Raw genomic sequence first — 16,868 nt, 5'->3', positions numbered from 1 at the left:
TAATACTTTATGTACAGCTAGTTTTAATACTTTATGTACAGCTAGTTTTAATACTTTATGTACAGTTAACTAGTTTTACTACTTTATATACAGTTAGCTTGTTGTAATACTTTATTAGCTAGTTTTAATACTTTATGTACAGTCAGCTAGTTTTAATACTTTATGTACAGTTAGCTCGTTGTAATACTTTATTAGCTAGTTGTAACACTTTATGTACAGTCAGCTAGTTTTAATACCTTATGTACAGTTAGCTAGTTTTAATACTTTATGTACAGTCAGCTAGTTTTAATACTTTATGTACAGTTAGCTAGTTTTAATACTTTATGTACAGTCAGCTAGTTTTAATACTTTATGTACAGTTAGCTAGTTGAAATACTTTATGTACAGTCAGCTAGTTTTAATACTTTATGTACAGTTAGCTCATTGTGATACTTTATTAGCTAGTTGTAATATTTTATGTACAGTCAGATCATTGTAATACTTTATTATTAGTTGTAATACTTTATATACAGTCAGCTGTTTTAATACTTTATGTACAGTCAGCTAGTTGAAATACTTTATGTACAGTTAGCTCATTGTAATACTTTATTACTAGTTGTAATACTTTATGTACAGTTAGTTTTAATACTTTATGTACAGTCAGCTAGTTGTAATACTTTAAACAGTCAGCTAGTTGAAATACTTTATTAGCTAGTTGTAATACTTTATGTACAGTCAGCTAGTTTTAATACTTTAAACACAGTCAGCTAGTTGAAATACTTTATATACACTCAGCTGTTTTAATACTTTATGTACAGTCAGCTCATTGTAATACTTTAAACAGTCAGCTAGTTGAAATACTTTATTAGCTAGTTGTAATACTTTATGTACAGTCAGCTAGTTTTAATACTTTATGTACAGTCAGCTCATTGTAATACTTTATATACAGTCAGCTAGTTGAAATACTTTATTAGCTAGTTGTAATACTTTATGTACAGTCAGCTAGTTTTAATACTTTATGTACAGTCAGCTAGTTGTAATACTTTAAACAGTCAGCTAGTTGAAATACTTTATTAGCTAGTTGTAATACTTTATGTACAGTCAGCTAGTTTTAATACTTTATATACAGTTATTTAGTTTTACTACTTTATATAGCCTACAGTTATCCAGTTTGAACTGCTTTATATACAGTTAGCTTTTTTGAATTATTTCAGGCCAGTGATTCCAAACCTAGGGGTCGGGCCCCTCCAAAGATTCACCAGATAAATCTGAGGGGTTGTGAGATGATTAATGGGAGAGGAAAGAAGAAGAAACAAAGTTCTTTTCAGTTTTTTGGACTAAAGTTGTACCCTCTTGTGCCTTGAACAGTTATCAAAATGAAACGCTATGAAGTTCATAGCGGAAATGTCTCTTTTTGAGGAACTGCTAACAACTCATAGAGTGACAGATCTGTAACAGATGTTTTCTTACATTTCAAGGGTTTAATGGCACTGACTGGAGAATTAGCTAAGTTTATCTATGCACCAGCCTATTATACCTCACATAACGGTGGTGGATGGAAATACTCAATAAGTAGTGTTTCCTTTTGCCGATTTTCTGCAAATTTGGTTAAGAAAAGTTTGGAAACCATCTTTAATTTCTTATAAAATCATACTCTGAAATGTCACTAATAACCACCTCTGTCAGATAAATTTAGTGGAGTTGAAGTAGCAAGATTACATTAAGTGCCTCAAACACCACTTACAGAAGAAAAACAACAGGCAGGTGATTGGAACAGTTAAAATTTCAAAGCAGTCCTGATCATTTGTTGTCTCTGCGTCTCCTCTGTCGCTGCCCTTCCGTCTGTCTGTGTCTGTGTGTTGTATAATGGGGTGGTTGGGTATCAGCGTCGGCCTGCTCCACCTTGTCATGTCCCATCTTGGTCTGCGACAGTCAGGATCGAGCTCTTTGATGTGGCAGACAGACAGACGACACACTGCACTGCAACATCCAGAGACAACAAACGTCAACAATCTGTCTGTAGCTCTAAAATTTTATTAACCGACCGCATATCTGCTTCCAAAAATAGGCAACATTTTGCTGATGATATAAAACTTAAGTAGGGTTTTGAACGCAGGACTTATGGAGTTTTTTTGTTTGTGTTTTTACAACGTTTTATTTGTACTTTTACTTAATTAAAGGATGTGAGTACTTATTCTAATCATTGCTTAGTATCGTCCACTGATTTTTGCCTCTTTTTTTCATTTTAATATCTAAGTTGCAAAACTAGTTCCACCTCGAGCCCCCACAACATTAAAATGTTGCTCTATTTGATGCGCCAGTAATATTTTGTTATAATAATGTTAAGTCAGGGGGCATATGTTTAATACTTTTAAGTACATTTTGCTTATAGTACTCCTGTACTTTTTAGGTAAGGAGTTTTACTTGTAAAACAGTAAAACAGGAGTTTTGGTATGCATACTTCTTCCACCACCAGAAAAAGTACACTGTCAGATAAATGTAGTGGAGTATTGTATTGGTACTTTCCACCATTGCAAATAAATATATTTTAACAGGGGCTACCTTTAAGTAGCCCCTGTTAAATAAAAATGACACGTTTTGCCTCTGAGGTTTAGTCGAGTAGAAATATAAAGCAGCATAAAATGGGAGTAAAGTACAAGTACCTAAACAATGTACTTGATTAAACCTACCCAGATCTTTTAACAGGCCTAATTTAAGTAATTTTCCAACAGAAACAGACTCAAATTTAAATCAGCTTACAAGGAATATGTTTTGGTGACTTACAATAAAAATAAAATAAATAAACATTAAAATGACATGGTATAAATATTTTGAAGCAAATAGTAATACAGAATACAGAGTAGGCTAGCTTTGTGCCAACAAATCAGAATCAGGAATGTGGGAATAGCCTGAAATGGATGTGTGCATCTAGACTACTGACAGTGTTTACACAACCTAAAGGAGATCTGAACAGGTTTTATGGCCTCCTGTGTCATGTTGGGTGTGTTGGTATCAAAGCACAGAGCCCCTTTGAAGTGGCTCCGTGTCCCTAATGAGCTGTTAGCGCCGCAGCTCTCCTCTGCGCTGCCGCGCAGACAGCGCGTCTGCCGGCGCGGAGATAGCGCGCACAGCCCCGCACCATTCACCGACCCAAGCACTCATTATCTTATGAAAGGCACCGTTTCTGATTGACTCGATTAATCCTTTAAAACCCTACAATGCGTTTGGTCCATGCACCATTTGCACACAGAACAGCGTCTCAGGTCCGTGCAGCTCTGCGGAGGAGGAGGAGGAGGAGGAGGAGGGGCTGATGAGCCACTTGTGGGATCATGTTTTCAGGTCGTTATCAGTCACTTTAACTTGATCCCCAAATCCCCATTTTAGAACAATAGTTTAAGATGATGAAAGGCGCCACAGTAAACGATCAGTTTCTATTAGGATATGTGCGAGAGTTACTGCCAGAAAGTAAGCAGCCGACCTGAAGTACAGTATTTTACTTGAGTACTCCCATTTATGCTGCTCTATACTAGAAGTCCAAGTCCATTTACTTTTGTCTTTGTTTTACCTTTTAAACCCTCTTCACTCCTCCTACAGTGTGTTATTATTTTCACCACAAACTCAGCTGTAAGTCTCATTCACAGTTTGTGAATTATAGGCCTAAATATAAAGCTGCCAGGTACCCAAAATATAAGGAATAAAAATGTAACACTGTCTGTTCACATCTGTAAAGTGATTTTATACCAAGTTGTTATGGATTAAGGCTTCAACAAAAACAATAAATATATAGGCCTATAAATATACCCAAGTATAGCAAATGATTTTGATTTAGTTCATTATCATAGGCTACATAATACACATGTAATCAGGAGCCATTTTCCAGCTTTTAGTACTTTTATTTGCATACTTTTGCTTATTTGCAATGTTTTCAATGCAGGACTAGTTTTTCTTTTGCATTGGTGTTTTGTTACTTCTAGTTAAGTAAAGGATCTGAATGCTTCATCCACCAATCTTTTGATATTTTGTGGGATTTATCATTATAAGTTGGTATTTCATTCCAGTGAGCCTTTGGTCCCAGTAGGCCTTTAGAAGTACATTTACTCAAGTACTTGTGCTTTAATTGAACGCTAGTTTTTACTTCTTATTTCAGAGAGAGATATTATACTTTTTGCTGCACTACATTTATCTGTAGTTACTTTGCAGATACACATGTAAAATATACAGGCTGCAGTAAATTAAACCCACCAACAGTATACATATAGGGCACATTCTGGCACCATAACAAGTACTTATACAAGTACATTTGGCTGATAATCCCTCTGCACAATCCAACTCTGAAGCTGGATTTTAAATGCAGTTATTTTACTGGTAATATAACAAATCTTCAACCTCTGTTTGTTTTGATGAGCAGAGTCTAGTGATAGTTAAGTACTTCAAATGTGAGTTCATTACTGGGTTTTTAGTGTCCTTAGTACTTTATGATAAGTCTCTACCTTCAACAGTCGTACATCTCTTGTGATTATTGATCTAAAAATCATTGTAGGGTAATTTAACTTAAATCCTGATCAGCTGAAAGAAAGACAACACAACTGAAAAGCCCATCATTGTTAAATCCCTTGTTACCATCACGTCTTATCAATACCTTTCAGACAGTTTGCCTTTAATCTAGGTATCATCCGGGGATTAGCTATCATGATTATGAGCCACTCACGACTAATGAAAGCTAAAACGTCATTTATAAAGTAACTGTTGCCTAAATTACTGACTATGATGAGCAGTTTAGCACTTAAAGTTTAATTAATGACCGTTTGGAAAAGAAAGATACTCATCATTATTTACTTATTGCTCTGCAGAAAATTGTGAACGATTCTCATTATGATTTCCCAAAGTCTAATTGATATCCTTTGATTAATCGATTGGTCTTTAAAATATCTGGAAAATGATGAAAAACGGCTGTTAATATTTCCCAGATATTGTTGTTCTGTCTGACTGACAGTCCAAAGCACAAATATATTCATTTAAAATCATGGAAAACAAGGAAAAGCTGCAGGTTTTTGCATTTTAGAAGCTGGAACCACAAAATTCAGCCGGTGTTGCTTCATGAAAATTGTTGCTGATTAATTTCCTGTCAACTGATTTACAGTTTCAACTCTAAATGCTCTAAACTTTCAAATCTAAAAGACTTTCTTTGCTGCTTCCTTTGATTACTTCATTATCGCACCACTGAAACTGCACAATAAATGCATTTCTATTTTTCTATTATTTTATTTGTCAGTTTATTCTAATATGTTTTTATTGTGCTTTTGATTGTTTTACATGTTGTTGAGCATTTCTTTACTTTGTAAACTATTAAACACTTTTAGCATTTGCTCGTATTTTAGCATTTGAACCCATCCTACATCCTTAATTCTGAAATTGAGACTAAAATAAAGGCAAATTCGACGGTCAAATTTGTTGTTTTATCCGACCAACAGTTCAAAACTAAAACAACATTCAATTTACATTAAGAAAAGCAGCAATTCCTCACATTTTGGAATATTTTTAGCATTTCTGCTTTTAAAAAATATGTAAATACTTAGTTTTCTGTCAATCAACAAATCCAATAATCTAAATATTGTTTCAGGTAGACTAATGTAAGTTTAGTAACAACGTCAAATGATTAGAAATATCAAGATTCTCAAGTCAATATTCAATATGTTTTATGCACACTGGGCCTTTTCTGAATTTCACCTTTTAAACACTCTTTACTCTTCAGGCATCGTCTTATTCTTTACAGTACAAACTCAGCTGTAAGTGTGACTTCTCATTTTGTGAATATAACTAAATATAAAGCTCACACTAATCCAGAATATGAGGAAAACTGTGCAAGCAACCTACTAAGAAGGTATAAATCTTTAGTTATAATCACTCAAAATATTATTATAGAACTGTTTAAGGCTGGAAAAAAAATGTTTTTGTACTATGTGTCACTGTGTGTTTTATTTCTGTCTTTACAACAAAGGGTTCTGTTTGTTGCTGCTTTATCTTTGAATGGTGATCAACTTGAGCGTCTTCAGGAGAATCAGCTGTAAATAAAAACAATGCAGAGGAGTTGGTGGTCGTGTCTTGTGATCCCTGCGGCCAGACAGTAAGAGGACACAGTTTAGGGGTCTCTCAGTATGTTTGCTGCAGAGGACTTGCAGACAGTTTGGGGTTGAGGTGTGTCTATTATCTGTTTTTGGAGGCAGGAAGGGGGGGGGGGCTCCTTCCCAGACTCACTGGAGCCACGTTGTAACAGCCTCATCGAGACTGAATGAGACGTCTTAATTACTCCAGTTGTGAAAACTAAAGGAGGGGAGGGTGGGAGGGAAGGGAGGATGTGTGCTTTGATCTTGGGGCTGGGGGAGTTTGAAATGAGGAGGGATGCCCCTTATAAATACAGACTAGCTGTGATGAGGGAGGCATTTAAAAGTCTCCCAGCAGCAGGACAGACCAGCAACCTCCTGAGAAACCTTTCTTGCACTCTGGATCTAACTTTTCATTCTGGTTTTAACCATTTTAAACAAAAGGATACACTCTTTGTGCCGCTCTTTTCAGGACAAAACTTCGCCACTCGGCAGCCATGAGAGGACATTTTTCTATTGAATGGATGGCCCAGAGCAGCCAGCAGCCAGCAGGGACAGAGAGCGTCTCTGCCTGCGGGACACATTCAGAGAGTCTGCCGGGTTTTTACTGCAGGCAGAAGTCTGAACATTTACCCGAGCAGCAAGAAAACAGGAGCCCGGGCCTAGATGCTTTCACTCTCCAGCACCAAACCTCTCACAGTAATCAAGGTAGGTCCGGTCCACTGATGGAAAGTAAAGTGCATTTACTCAAGTACTAGTGCTTTGTTATAATTGAACTACCCAACAATAAATACAAGAGAAGAGCTGAGGCTATTGGCATTTTGTCAAGCAAATGTTTTACTTATTTGAATAACCTTAATTTAGCTTTTAGTGACTTTGAGGTTTGGTCTACGTGGCATTTCCTGCTCTTTTCAGAATCAATCAAAAATAATCAGCAGATTAATCCATAACGAAAATAATCCTTAGCTGCAGTAAAATCTGGCTTTTACATTAATGCATGAGGAATAATCATCTAAAGATAGAATATTTAACAGTCACAGTACTTTTAATACTTGATTAAACATACTTTTACCTAGTTAACATTTTCATTGCAGGACTTTTACTTGTGATGGAGTATTTATACCAGTGTGGTATTAGTACTTTTACTTAAGTAAAGGATATAAATACTTATATCAATGGTTTTTAGTTTACCATCTTCATGTTAAACATCTTGTGAAAGATCAATTTAAAAACCATCTCTTTCTTTGTTCCTCTCTCCAGTGGCTGATGTAGGTTTCAGCAGCGGGACGGAGGAGGAGACCTCCGGGTACGAGAGCGAAGGGGGCCACTGCCTCTCCCCCTCGGCCCCAGCTGAGTGCACCTCCACCTCACCGGCGTCCCCTCCGTCAGGGAGGAGACCCCGGACGGCCTTCACAGCGGAGCAGATCAGCAGCATGGAGAGGGCCTTCAAGAGGAACGCTTATCTGGGAACGCAAGACAAGGCCGAGCTCTGCAAGAAGCTCAACCTGTCTGACAAACAGGTAACAATCCTTAATCTGTCGTCAGTATCTGAGACATCTGAGTGATGCTGAGCTCACGTCCTCTGGGTTTGGTTTTATTTTGGGAATTTGAACTTTCTGCAATTAAAAACAAAAACACAATGGCTTATTGTAGTATTTTTAGAATCCATTTAAATTAAAGTTCCCAGCAGGTAAACACAATTTACAGGAAATACATAAACAATAAAATACAGATAACCTGATACATAAAATATGGCATACCTTGTAATCTGAGTTTTCTTTTTTTATTATTGTCATTTTAGAAATGCAATGTCTTGTATTCTAATAATTATTTTAGAGACTTAAATATAATGTTAAAATAGGTTAATATATATCTATATATAAATATATATATATACATTTATTTATTGGTTTATGTTAATTTTAATTATTTCATTTTAATTTTGATTTTAATTGTAATTAATCAGTAATATTTATTTTATTTTATTTATTTGTTGATTCATATATATGAATGCATTTATTTATTTGATTTTTATTTAATCACTGTTTTTTTATATACGTAAATGATTTATTTAATTTATTTTTTCATTGTGTTTTGAGATATTTATTATTTTGGGGGGAACTTGGACTCAGTTCTTATTTAATTTTTTAAATCTTTATATTTGTTTGTTTAGTTCTTGTCTTAAAACTATATTTTATTGTTTCCCAGTAATTTAATTTGACCTGTTAATTCTGCAGCACAAACTTAGTCTCATGAGACTTTTATTCCCTTTTTCTCTCAGATCAGAAACTGGTTCCAGAACAGGCGGATGAAGCTGAAGAGGTCGGTGCAGGACGCCCTGGCTCACGCCTGCCAGGCAAACGTTGCCTCTCAGTTGATGCATTATCCCGAGCTGCAGGCCTACAGACCGGGGCCCTACCCGAGGTATCACTCAGCAGTAGCGGCACAGGAGGGCCCGGCTGCTTCCTCCTACGTCCACCCACACAGCCTGCAGTACAGCTCTCCCCTGCCCAGCCACCCCACACTGCCCCTGGACTCTTTCTACCAGTACAACAGCCTCCCAGGAGTCATGCTGCCCTCTGCCACGACTCAACTCATGGGATCCTACCCGGCTTATCATCAGTATTACTGATAGCGTCCTTCAATCACCACCTGACGGGCCTGTGCATCTACTCTGATCTTTACTGTGATGTCTGTGACACAAAATGAGATTGTATTGATTATATTTTTTCATAAAAATGTCGTCTTGTTATCCTAATAGGATCAATGCTAATAGAAACAGATGGTTTATAAAGGAACACGGCACGATTACTGCTGTGAAGCTCGAGTGCTAACTTTTATTCAAACAGGGGGGGTGTGCAATATTGTGATTTGCTTGTGTAGCTCTGCTTGTAACTGTTGTATAGTTTTGGATATATTTAAATTTGAATCTATCAAGTTGTTTTATTTGATTTGTGTTATTATGTAATTGTGAAATCTTATCACTAAAATAAAAATCACTATTAAAACGTTACAGGTCCTCATGCTTTCATCATGTCATCTATCAAGTGAAGCTGTTTATACTTGATTCTGTTTTTACTACTATACTTAAGTACATTTTTAAGGTGCTTTTACTTTAGTATTACCGTTTACCTACTTTCTACTTCTACTCCACTACATGTCAAAGGGAAATATTGTACTTTTTTAAAACGGTGGTAGTTTTATTGGGTTTAGGCAACAGAACCAATTGGTTAGGTTAAAGAAAAAATGGTGGTTTGGGTTAAAATAAGCACATTAAAAGTCATCCACAAAAAGTTCTTTAACTTAAAACAAATAAACTTTCTTTCACACAGGACTCAAACCTCAGTCTTCTGAGTGAAAGTCCTGAGTTTAATTCATTCATCCATCCACCACACATCCTCCTTACATGGAGTTTGTCGCTCTTTGCTGCATAATTGTCCGATACGGTGTTTTTTTCTGGTGAGGATGGGCTGGAGGAAGCTGAAAGGAGAAAGGAAGGAAAAGAGAATTATTAATAGTGCTTTATTGAATTTCTTCTTCTAAACAAAATAATTATTTTAATATAATTATAGAACTATATTCACACACATACAGTATTTTTAATTGTATTTGCATTTGGCTGTGCCAGATAGAGAGAGTATCAATCTGAATAACATGCAGTATCGATGCATTTTAAATTTAAAAAAAGCAGCAGGTCCGAATTGTCCTCTTTTTAGGTTTAGATTAATATTTAAATTAACAGAGCTTTATTCTCCCTAAAAAGGCCAAAGTCTCCCAGTGGTTCTGTTTTTGTGTTTTTGTGCAATCCTTGTTCCAGATGGTCCTGTCTCCTCTTTATAGGAGACCAAAAGTTAGATACTGTATGTCTTGATTCATTGTGTGCCCCCCAGAGTCACTGGATTCAGTTTTCAGCTTGTGGTTTTCATGTTGCATAATTACTGGGAAATCCCATTTAGAACAGCGTGTTCTTCAATGCAGCAACCACTCAGGACAGTGAGGTCATATTCCTGGTAATGTTTCTGGGAATTTAGTGGGTTCAATGACATAAAGAGGAGTTTGTATGCAGACTGATGTTAATATTTTTGAATCTTGATCTATTTAATGTTTTTAGGCAAAACATTAAATATATTAAAATAAAACATTGAGATAAATGAGAATTTGAAACAGGTTTTAGACATAAACATATGGAGATAACATTTACAGAAAATATTAATGAAAAGTTAGATTAATAAATAAAATGTCACATTTTAGGAGTTTTTTAAATACTCTGTAGTCCACATTTTCTTCTGCTGGGTGAATCTGGACTGGTGGCTTCAGTGTTTCTACAGTAAAATCCCCGTGTACAAGCACTTTTTTCAGGTTATCCCAAACCACAGTACCTGCTTCAAGAGAATCCAGCTTTGCAACACCAAGTTATCCAGCTCTAAGGTGCATTGATGCACCTTAAACTAGGCTTACTGATAAACACGGTTCAGGGTTACACCACACACTGCAGATGTGGTTTCATCTTTAAACTCACAGGTGCTGCTGGTACACCCAGCTGGGAGGAAGCACAACGGGAAACTCAACCTGAAACCTTACCTGAAAGGCAAATTAAGCTATGCTGCCATCTGTGGACACAAAAAGGTAATGCAACAACAATATGATGGTTACACACACGTAGCTGCAGGTGGGAAAAACAGCAGCTACAGCCACTGCCTGAAGTATTCAAATGTAAAAAAAATCACAAGATAAGGTCAGATAATTCTTTTTATGAATACTGGATCATTTTAGAGAGTCATAATGTTTTTATTATGCATTTCATAATATTGGATTATTATCATGCTAATGTAAGCAGCATTTTAATGCTGTAGCTGTTCAAGGTCGGGCTTTAAATACTTAACATACTGTTGTGTCATTTCATCGATAACAGTGCATTATATGTATTTTATAAACTGATTGTATGTTTTGTTTGTAAAATCTTAATCTACAAAGTATCTATAGCTGTCAGGTAAATGTAGTGCAGTATAAAAGTACAATATTTCACTCTGATATGTAATGAAACAGAAGAATAAAGTAGGGGAAAATGAAAAAAGTAAAGTATAAGTACCTACAATTTGTACTTAAATAGAATTCTTGAGTAAAGTGTAATTTGGTAAATTAATTATTATGATTCCTGTTAGGTAACTGTTTTGATAATAATTTGATAAGCAGTTTATTACTAATTTATGTGTTTTCATGTAGGTCAGCGGTTTTCAAACATTTTTGAGGCCATCGATTTTGGTAAGTGCTGAACTCTGGTGAACTGCAGTGAAATCAAAGTGGGTTCATACAAAAACATCTTTTTTTGCACATGTACAATTACCTGCGGTGTGTTATATATATAAATATATATATATATATATATATATATATAATCTACAGAGGCTTACTGTAGTATACATTGTTTTATTTTATTTATTTTAACTGCTTCCATATTTTACTGTAGCCTTTCTTTTTAAATTATAGCTCTGCGTGTTTCTATATCTTGATGTGAGACATTTTGAAAGAAGGAATAAAACATTCTTTTTCTTACAAATAAAAAATGTAATTCTAAAGCAATAAAACGCTGCATTGTTCAGCTCACACAGATGCCTGACTTGGTCTGGTGTGACCAGTAACTTATCATAGCTAATGTCAGCAAACTTTATGGAAAGATATTTCTGACATTACTCTGAACTCTTCTCCATCGTCGCACTTTATTTCAGTATCTACCATTGTGGCCACAGTGGCTGTGGTTCAGCAAGACATCACACGGGCTCACTTTACCTAACTGAATAACTGTACTGTTATAGTACAGCTAATATACATTAATATTTGCCCTAGCATTAAGAAAAAGCCCTCCCATGTCCTAGGTCTATTGATCTACCACCAAACTGCTCACATGCTGACAACATGCAGCAATAACCAATTGTGGGAAGTAACTAACTACATTTATTTAAGTACTGTGCTACTCTGGTTTTTCCATTTTATGCTACTTTATGCTGCGTCTCTATTACATTTCAGAGGACTTTTTACTTACTATTTATCTGACAGGTACAGTTACTGGTTACTTTTCAAAATAACATACAATATACAGTACATACAATAAAAAGTACTTAAATAAACTATCATGCATTATTATATTTTAAGAGTATGTGTAGTTATATTTAGCTCCATCTCAACCTGTGAGATGTACTTACACATCCGTGCATGGGCATTGATTATCCAATAATATAACATATAATATATGATATAACACTCACATGAGCCACTTTTCTGCTTAGTGTGTACGTTTACTTTTGATATTTTATTTTGTACTTATGTTCTTCTAATGTAAAAGACGGACCTTTTACTTGTAGTGGAGTATTTTACACTGTAGTATTGCTGAATGATAGTATTATTAAAATATGGTCAACGTACTATACTAGAAGTATGACACAACATTTTTGCACAATTAAAAACATGACCCTGAAATAGCCCCAGATTCATTTCCGCCACAACTGTGTGGAGAAAATCAGGTTATGTTGACACATTTAACCAGCTGAAGCCAAAAACATTAAAAAAAATAATATTTTTAAACAAATTATGTCATAAAAACAAGGAGATTTCACAACCAGGGGCAACAAAGACAACTGACAGCTTACTGGTTACTGATTTTACATACAAAAAATGTGGCCCTTAAATAGCCTAAACCTTGATGCATTATTATAGATTTAACAGTGTATTTAGTTAGCTCCATCTCAACCAGTGAGATGTACTTACACATTCATTCATGGGTATTGATTATCCAATAATATAACACAGAATGATATAACACTCACAGGAGCGACTTTTCTGCATAGTGTGTACGTTTGTTTCTTATATTGGCGAGACCTTTACTTGTAGTGGAGTATTTTACACTGTAGTATTGCTATTAAATATTGTTTCATAGCTGGCAATAACAGGCATGATAGTATTATTAAAATATGTGCAACGTACTACACTAGAAGTACGTCACAACATTTTTCCACATATAAAAACACGACCTTGAAATATCCCCAGATTCGGAACTGTATGGTAAAAAAAAAACAGGTTGTCGACACATTTCACCAGCTGAAGCCAAAAACATTTTAAAAACTTAATTTAAAACAAATTATGTCATAAAAACAAGGAGATTTCACAACCAGGGGCAACCCAGAAGTACGCAAACGGAACCTCGATCTGAACCAATGGCTTAAGAGAGATTCCACGTGTGGGCGTGACAGACAAAATCGGCGAACCAATGGGAAAGCGGTTACCGTGTGAACGTGTGGGAGTGGCGGGCGGTTGGGCCAATCGGAACGCTATCCGAAGTTCCCCCCCGCGGTGAGCGTGGAGGGGGCGCGCGCTGGCTGAGTGCACGCAGAAAGCAGCTACGCAGGAGAGAGGGGCAGAAGGCGAATGGTGGAGCTGAAGATGGCGGATGGAGACAGCGGGAGTGAGCGCGGTGGCAGCAGCGGGGGAGGCGGCGGAGGAGGCGGCTTCCAGCACTTCCAGAGGGACCAGGAGACCCAGGAGCTGGCGTCCAAGCGCCTCGACATCCAGAACAAGCGGTTTTACCTGGACGTGAAGCAGAACAGCAAGGGCAGGTTCATCAAGATCGCCGAGGTAGGGGCCGGGGGCTCCAAGAGCCGCTTGACCCTCTCCCTGTCGGTGGCGGCGGAGTTCCGCGACTACCTCGGGGACTTCATCGAGCACTACGCCCAGCTGGGGCCTAGCAGCCCGGAGCAGATAGCCCAGGCCAGCTCGGGGGAGGACGGCGGGCCCAGGCGAGCTCTTAAGAGCGAGTTTCTAGTCCGGGAAAACCGCAAGTACTACCTGGACTTGAAGGAGAACCAGCGGGGGAGATTCCTCCGGATCCGGCAAACCGTAAACCGTGGACCCGGCTTTGGAGTTGGGGGCCCCGTGGGCGGCATGCTGGCCGGCCAGACCATAGCCCTTCCGGCCCAGGGGCTGATAGAGTTCAGAGACGCCCTCGCTAAGCTCATAGATGATTACGGGGGCGACGACGAGGAGCTGGCCGGGAGCATGGCCGCCGGGGGCTACAGCGAGCTCCCCGAGGGCACCTCCATCATGGTGGACTCCAAACGGTTCTTTTTCGACGTCGGGTCCAACAAATACGGAGTGTTCCTGCGCGTGAGCGAAGTGAAGCCCAGCTACAGGAACTCTATCACCATCCCGTTCAAAGCCTGGGGCAAGTTCGGAGGAGCTTTCAGCAGATACGCGGAGGAGATGAAGGAGATCCAGGAGCGGCAGAGGGATAAGATGTACGAGAGGAGAGACGAGTCCGAGGGAGAGGAGGTGGATGACGACTGAGAGGAACAGCTGTTGTAGTCTGATCTGCAGTGTAGGGGGTATAAAAAAGATAAGTGCATGAAGAATCGTGCTGTAATAGCCTACTAAAGTATCGTGGCGTTAAAAAAAAAAAGAAGTAAATGTGCAGGGAGTTATTGGTGTATTATTCTAAAGTATGTAGAGTTGGAGTGGTTGTGTGAAAAATGAAAGTTTGGGGTGGGGTTGTAAATGAGATCAAATCTCATTGGCTGGAGCAAAAAAAAAAAAAAAGAAGAAGAGTGAGTTATGCTTTATTGTATAAAAAAAGAAATAAGAAAAGAAAAGAGAGAGAAACTACTAAAACCAGCAAATTGGTTTTTTTTATCTAGAAATGAAGCCAACGAATGCTTTCCTATTTGCAACATACTTTATATTTAAGGGAGTGAGGAGTCAACCTGTTTAAGATGTTTTCCTTGCCCAGTTTCAGGAGAGAACCAGCATCCAGTGTGTTCCTGTCCCAGTCCAGGTCTCTCCTTCAGTGGGCAGTTTGTGGGGATTTGTTTTTTGGCAAGTAGGATGAGGAAAGTGTATAAAGCTGCTGGGTGTTTTGCATTAGACATGTCTCTATATATACATATACATATATATATATATATATATATACAGAGCTGTCAAACAACAAGGGAGCTGTGCTGTTAATCGAAAAAGATTACCCAAAATGTTAGGGGAAGTTACCGAGAGGATTATCTTTAAGCCCAAACAACAAGGGACCTCGCGGACTAAACTAAAGCTTTGACTCCAGTAGTCAGTTACAGTGTGGATCAGCTGGGTTTTATGTTATACATACAATCTAGGCAATGTTTTTAAAAGCATAATTCACAGTGTTTGTTTCCTCACACCAGAGCATCCCTGGTGTTTGAGAAACCCCCCACACACCAGGGGCAACATACAGATGGGGACTTTTTAATGATGCTCATTTTGCTCCCACGTGCCACTGCAAGGGTCCAAATATCTGGCGGTCGGGACGGGTAGGAGCGCTGCATCAGATACAGCTTCTCTGAGTTTTCCCATCAGCCCCCCTCTCTCTGTTGTCGTGGTCAGAGCTGGACTGACGGGCCGTCTTAACCAGCTACATGGTCATTTTCTGACGTAACTTAACAACATCTTCTGAAGATCCCTGGACAGAAACACATTGATGGATGTTGTTTGTTTTGTTTTTTTGTTATTCAAAGAGAACTATATTGAAATGAGATTCTACTTATAGGAAGAAAAAAAATTATTACAGAGCAAACCAGCAAAAGATATTTTGAAATACATATAAAAAATAAAAATGTATTATGTAAAGGAATTTCAAGACAAAAACATTTAATGAAAAAAAAAAAGGTTAATTTCTTGAAACAAAGTTGTGACTCAAACCTCCAGATTATTTTTCATTTTGTTTTTCCTAGAGTGAAACTATAACACTTCCTTAATTAAACAACTTTAAATGCAATACCCGATGTTGTGACTGTATATTTTTAAATCTCTGTATTCGTACTTTAAAGATAATCTATTTGTTTACAGGAAGGAGCTAATGAAATCGGATTATTTTCATTATGGATAACTGATGATTATTTTCTTGATTGATTGATTAATCCTTTGGTCTATAAAATGTCTAAGAAATAGAGCAAAATGTCTTTAAATTTCTTGTTTTCTTTCCTTCCAGCAGTTAAAAATCCCAAAAATATTCACTTTACAATCATATAAATCAGAGGAAATCAGCAAATCTTCACATTTGAGAAGCTGGAAACAGAATTTCAGCTGTTTTTACTTGATAAATTACTGAACTTCCTTTGTTGTTGTTTGCTTGCTGATCTGTTATAATTCCTTGCACAGTATTAGCCTAAAGTTTCGTGATTTGCCGAGATATAAAAATCCTTACTGGGAACTCCAGCAATGTCAAATCCAGACCAGGATTATTGAGCTTTTTAAGAGGTCAGTGGGAGGATTTATTTATTTAGATGTCACGAAAGGTTTCAACCACATATCTAAAGTTTCTGTGAAGATTCTCAGTCATCCAGGTCATAGTTATCCAAGGTGGGTTTAAATCTAGTCCACTTGCCCGTGATTTTAACCCACCTTGGACGCTTATCTAAGGCTATAACTAAAGCATTATTTGCATTATCAATTACTGGTCGACCGATACAGATTTTCCAATGGCTGATGTCGATATTTTAGAGAGCAGGATATATAATGCCGATATCAAAACAAAGAACAGTCATTTATGATCCATTATACCTCCAGAGTAGAATCTAGTATTCATGTTATCTCAGCCAGTAACGTGTTGTTTTAGATAAACCGAAACGTACATTGGGTTCTGCTGTAGATTTCAGAGCATGACTAGTCTTTAAAGGAGAGCAGGGTACAGTTTGTGAGAAGTGGCGTCATTCAGCTGCTTTATTCTCTACAGTATAACTATATATATTTAACCAGCGTTTCCCCAAGGATGGAGTTGTA

The 16,868-nt window shown here is 37.4% G+C and overlaps 3 protein-coding genes across 6 annotated transcripts in view; 2 read left to right on the top strand and 1 right to left on the bottom strand.

Annotated features, from left to right (window-relative positions):
- Positions 1 to 1,641: 1,641 nt before the first annotated feature.
- Positions 1,642 to 16,868, bottom strand: part of LOC123981641 (metal transporter CNNM3) — a 74,006-nt gene continuing 58,779 nt past the window's right edge. Inside the window, exons 11-12 of one of the 3 annotated variants that reach the window (XM_046066643.1) lie at positions 9,487 to 9,560; positions 1,642 to 1,959 (exon numbers count right to left, since the gene is read on the bottom strand). In XM_046066643.1, the coding sequence (XP_045922599.1) occupies positions 1,912 to 1,959; positions 9,487 to 9,560 (122 nt within the window). In that variant the 3' untranslated portion in view covers positions 1,642 to 1,911. Of the gene's footprint in view, positions 1,960 to 6,895; positions 7,697 to 8,746; positions 8,774 to 9,486; positions 9,561 to 16,868 lie in introns of those variants that run through there. The other 2 variants (XM_046066642.1, XM_046066644.1) reach the window with 2 other exon arrangements.
- ved (ventrally expressed dharma/bozozok antagonist) lies at positions 5,702 to 9,091 on the top strand. Of its 2 annotated transcripts, XM_046066651.1 has the most exons (5): positions 5,702 to 6,103; positions 6,553 to 6,788; positions 7,341 to 7,600; positions 8,362 to 8,575; positions 8,633 to 9,091. In XM_046066651.1, exons 1-5 carry the CDS (start codon positions 6,057 to 6,059, stop codon positions 8,710 to 8,712), a joined length of 837 nt encoding a protein of 278 aa, XP_045922607.1. In that variant the 5' UTR covers positions 5,702 to 6,056; the 3' UTR covers positions 8,713 to 9,091. The 2 variants fall into 2 exon arrangements, with proteins under 2 accessions (XP_045922607.1, XP_045922606.1); XM_046066650.1 differs by having other exon boundaries at positions 8,362 to 9,091.
- On the top strand, positions 13,472 to 15,864 carry purbb (purine-rich element binding protein Bb). Its single transcript, XM_046066649.1, has one exon. The coding sequence runs from the start codon at positions 13,500 to 13,502 to the stop codon at positions 14,412 to 14,414; it is 915 nt and encodes a 304-aa protein (XP_045922605.1). The 5' UTR covers positions 13,472 to 13,499; the 3' UTR covers positions 14,415 to 15,864.

This window comes from Micropterus dolomieu, linkage group LG13, assembly GCF_021292245.1.
Source record: "Micropterus dolomieu isolate WLL.071019.BEF.003 ecotype Adirondacks linkage group LG13, ASM2129224v1, whole genome shotgun sequence".
Taxonomy (NCBI): Eukaryota; Metazoa; Chordata; class Actinopteri; order Centrarchiformes; family Centrarchidae; genus Micropterus; species Micropterus dolomieu.
The sequence above is the reverse complement of the archived record's forward strand: the minus strand, read 5'-3'. Positions and strand labels throughout refer to the sequence as shown.

Excerpts from the sequence above, each read along its gene's own strand:
- purbb (XM_046066649.1), top strand. The coding sequence starts at position 13,500 with ATGGTGGAGCTGAAGATGGCGGATGGAGACAGCGGGAGTGAGCGCGGT.
- ved (XM_046066650.1), top strand. The coding sequence starts at position 6,057 with ATGCAGAGGAGTTGGTGGTCGTGTCTTGTGATCCCTGCGGCCAGACA. Across the intron at positions 6,104-6,552 it reads GTGATCCCTGCGGCCAGACA|GACAAAACTTCGCCACTCGG; the intron begins GTAAGAGGACAC and ends CGCTCTTTTCAG. Across the intron at positions 7,601-8,361 it reads TCAACCTGTCTGACAAACAG|ATCAGAAACTGGTTCCAGAA; the intron begins GTAACAATCCTT and ends TTTTTCTCTCAG.